The sequence below is a fragment of the Myotis davidii genome, unplaced genomic scaffold (assembly GCF_000327345.1).
Source record: "Myotis davidii unplaced genomic scaffold, ASM32734v1 scaffold1364, whole genome shotgun sequence".
NCBI classification, from domain to species: domain Eukaryota; kingdom Metazoa; phylum Chordata; class Mammalia; order Chiroptera; family Vespertilionidae; genus Myotis; species Myotis davidii.
In genome coordinates, this window is record NW_006295736.1 from 505,925 (window position 1) to 509,010 (window position 3,086).

At 59.3% G+C, this 3,086-nt stretch overlaps 1 protein-coding gene across 1 annotated transcript; it reads left to right on the forward strand.

The window, feature by feature from the left end:
• Positions 1-212: 212 nt before the first annotated feature.
• LOC102755487 (testis-specific serine/threonine-protein kinase 1) lies at positions 213-2,268 on the forward strand. Its single transcript, XM_006770390.2, has one exon. The coding sequence runs from the start codon at positions 918-920 to the stop codon at positions 2,136-2,138; it is 1,221 nt and encodes a 406-aa protein (XP_006770453.1). The 5' UTR covers positions 213-917; the 3' UTR covers positions 2,139-2,268.
• Positions 2,269-3,086: the final 818 nt, after the last annotated feature.

The following is a 3,086-nucleotide window of genomic DNA, read 5'->3' on the forward strand; positions in this document are numbered from 1 at the left end:
GCCCGCTGCAGGGCCCGCAGGCCACCTGTGTGGGCACAGCGAGGGCTTCCAAGACTGAAGGGAGAACCCAATCAGGGATGTTCACCCCAGCTCCTTGCCTGCGGGGGTCACTGTGGCCTCCGCCTACAGCCCTGCCTTTGTCAAGGTCGCCCTCTCTTCCAGAAATGTCCTTGCCATTCGGGTTTCCTACGCCCTGCTCCTGCCTTCATGCTGATGCCCGCAGGAGACCCTCAGATGGCCCCAACCAGCGTGTTCTTGTCTCCTGCTGGGACCCTGACTGTCACAGCCACCAGCCCGTCCCATCAAGCAGGCCTGCCTCTGGGCCGTGGTCGGCAGACTCATTGGTCCACACAGCCAAGTATCAACAAGACAACGATCGAAATTTCTTCTGAGAGCCAAATTTTTTAAACTTAAACTATATAGGTAGGTACATTATTATTAACTTAATTAGGGTCCTCCTAAGGGTTAGGAAGAGCCACACTCAAGGGGCCAAAGAGCCGCACGGGGCTCACGAGCTGCAGTTTGCCCACCACGGCTCTGGGCTGAGGCGTGGACAGACCATGTGTCCCCACAGCCTCCCCCCACAGCCAAATGTGAGACCGCTCTCTGCAGGCCGCCTGTCCCCCCGCCCCGACTCCCGTGGGCTCCAGCTCACTGGTCTGCCTTCTGGGTTCCGAGTCCCAGTGGCTCAAGCCGGAGCCTCGCCCCCCGCCCCCCCCAGAGCACCCTTCCTTTATGACTTCACCCACTGAAGTCACTGGACAATGCTGAACGTTCTATCCCAGAGCTGGGGCCTCCAGGAGGCAGGGGCAGCCGCCCGGCCAGCCCAGAGGACTCTCCAGTAGACGGGGACACCGCTGGCCCATGTCTCACAGGGGTGGAGGGCAGCTTCAGAGGCACGGGGTGCTCCTGGCACCATGGATGATGCCGCCGTCCTCAAGAGACGAGGCTACATCCTGGGGATCAATTTGGGAGAGGGCTCCTATGCAAAAGTCAAATCCGCGTATTCTGAGCGCCTGAAGTTCAACGTGGCGGTCAAGATCATTGACCGCAAGAGAGCCCCCACAGACTTCTTGGAGAAGTTCCTTCCCCGAGAAATCGAGATTCTGATCATGCTCAACCACCGCTCCATCGTCAAGACCTACGAGATCTTCGAGACGTCAGAGGGCAAGGTCTACATCATCATGGAGCTCGGGGTCCAGGGCGACCTCCTCGACTTCATCAAGAGCCGGGGAGCCCTGCGCGAAGACGATGCTCGCAAGAAGTTCCACCAGCTCTCCTTGGCCATCAAGTACTGCCACAACCTGGACATCGTCCACCGAGACCTCAAGTGCGAGAACCTGCTCCTCGACAAGGACTTCAACATCAAGCTGTCTGACTTCGGCTTCTCCAAGCGCTGCCTGCGGGACGAGAGCGGCCTGCTGATCCTGAGCAAGACCTTCTGCGGGTCGGCGGCCTACGCGGCCCCCGAGGTCCTGCAGGGCATCCCCTACCAGCCCAAGGTCTACGACATCTGGAGCCTGGGCGTGATCCTCTACATCATGGTCTGCGGCTCCATGCCGTACGACGACTCCAACATCAAGAAGATGCTGCGCATCCAGAAGGAGCACCGCATCAACTTCCCGCGCTCCAAGCACCTGACGAACGAGTGCAAGGACCTCATCTACCGCATGCTGCAGCCCGACGTCCACCGGCGGCTGCACATCGAGGAGATCCTCAGCCACTCGTGGGTGCAGCCCAGGCCCCGGGGCCTCAGCAAGGAGGGGGGGGGGCTCCTGGGCACTGAGCCCCTACAGGTCCCGGAGCCCTCGCGGACCCCTGAGCCCTCGATGACTACCCAGCACTCGCGGACCCCTGAGCCCTCGCAGACTACCGGGCACTCTCGGACCCCTGAGGCCTCGCGGACCCCTGAGGTCTCGCGGACGACCGAGCCCGGCTCTGACAAGAAGTCTATCTCCCACCAGGAGCCCCAGGAGGAGGCACAGCCTGAGGTGATGCCAGAGTCAAAGCCCCAGGAGGAAACGGAGCAAGGGCAGGTCTCCAGGCAGCTGGAGAGCACGAGCCTGATCGCCCCCACAGGGCAGCGGAGCAGTGAGACAGTGGAGGGGCGCTCTCCAAAGCCCCCACAGACCCAGTGAGCCTCTCACCGGGCCCAGGGGCTGGCAGGGAAGGAGGCGGAGACGCAGCTTTGAGCCTGGGCTCCAGACAGGTGAGACCCAAGAGGTGAAGGACAACCCCCAGATGAGCCACTATTTTTGTCAATTTCCCCCCTCCCTTTGAACATGCTATTGAAGCAATAAATCACTATATTGGTCCATAAACTGGGTGTAGGGTTAATGAGTGTCAGCCAACATCACTGCCCCTCTCCCACGGCACCCGGAGCCCACCGCCATCCATGCACTGCAGAATTTAGCCTGTGGTTCTCCAGGTTTGTCTCCTGGACCCTCAGTCCCCTTGCTGCTCCCTGCTCCCACTCCCCACAGCTGACCTGCCTCCACTCCTCCACTCCCCGAGCTTTCCTTTTTTTAAAAGCTATTATTTTTTTAGAATATATTTTTATTTATTTCAGAGAGGAAGGGAAAGGGAGAGATAGATAGAAACATCCACGATGAGAGAGATCATTGATCCGCTGCCTCCTGCACTGGGGATCGAGCCTGCAACCCAGGCATGTGCCCTTGGCCAGTCGAACCTGGGACCGTTCCGTCCGCAGGGATGGTCTATCTCTTGAGCCAAACCAGCCAGGGCTCCCTGACCTTTCTTGTCAGTGTCTGTGAGGCTGTTCAGGATAGGAACAAAAGCCCCAAACGCTTTCTGCCAACACATGACTGTTGTGTGACCTGCACTGCAGTCCAGTGGTACTTGCCCCGCGTCGCTAGTGGGCACCTGGAACGTGGTTGCGGTGAATGGAAACGGAACTTAAAATTGCACTTAAGTTCAACCCTATGTGGCAAGTGGTCACCACGGGACAGTGCAGGTCCAGTGTCCAGCACGCTGGCACCTGGAGGGGAGCAGGCAATGTCTGAAACTTCTATAACCTCGCTCCGGACGCAGCAGGGCGAGGCCTCAAACCGTTCCACAGTGTTCTC

Excerpts from the sequence above, each read along its gene's own strand:
- LOC102755487 (XM_006770390.2), top strand. The coding sequence starts at position 918 with ATGGATGATGCCGCCGTCCTCAAGAGACGAGGCTACATCCTGGGGATC.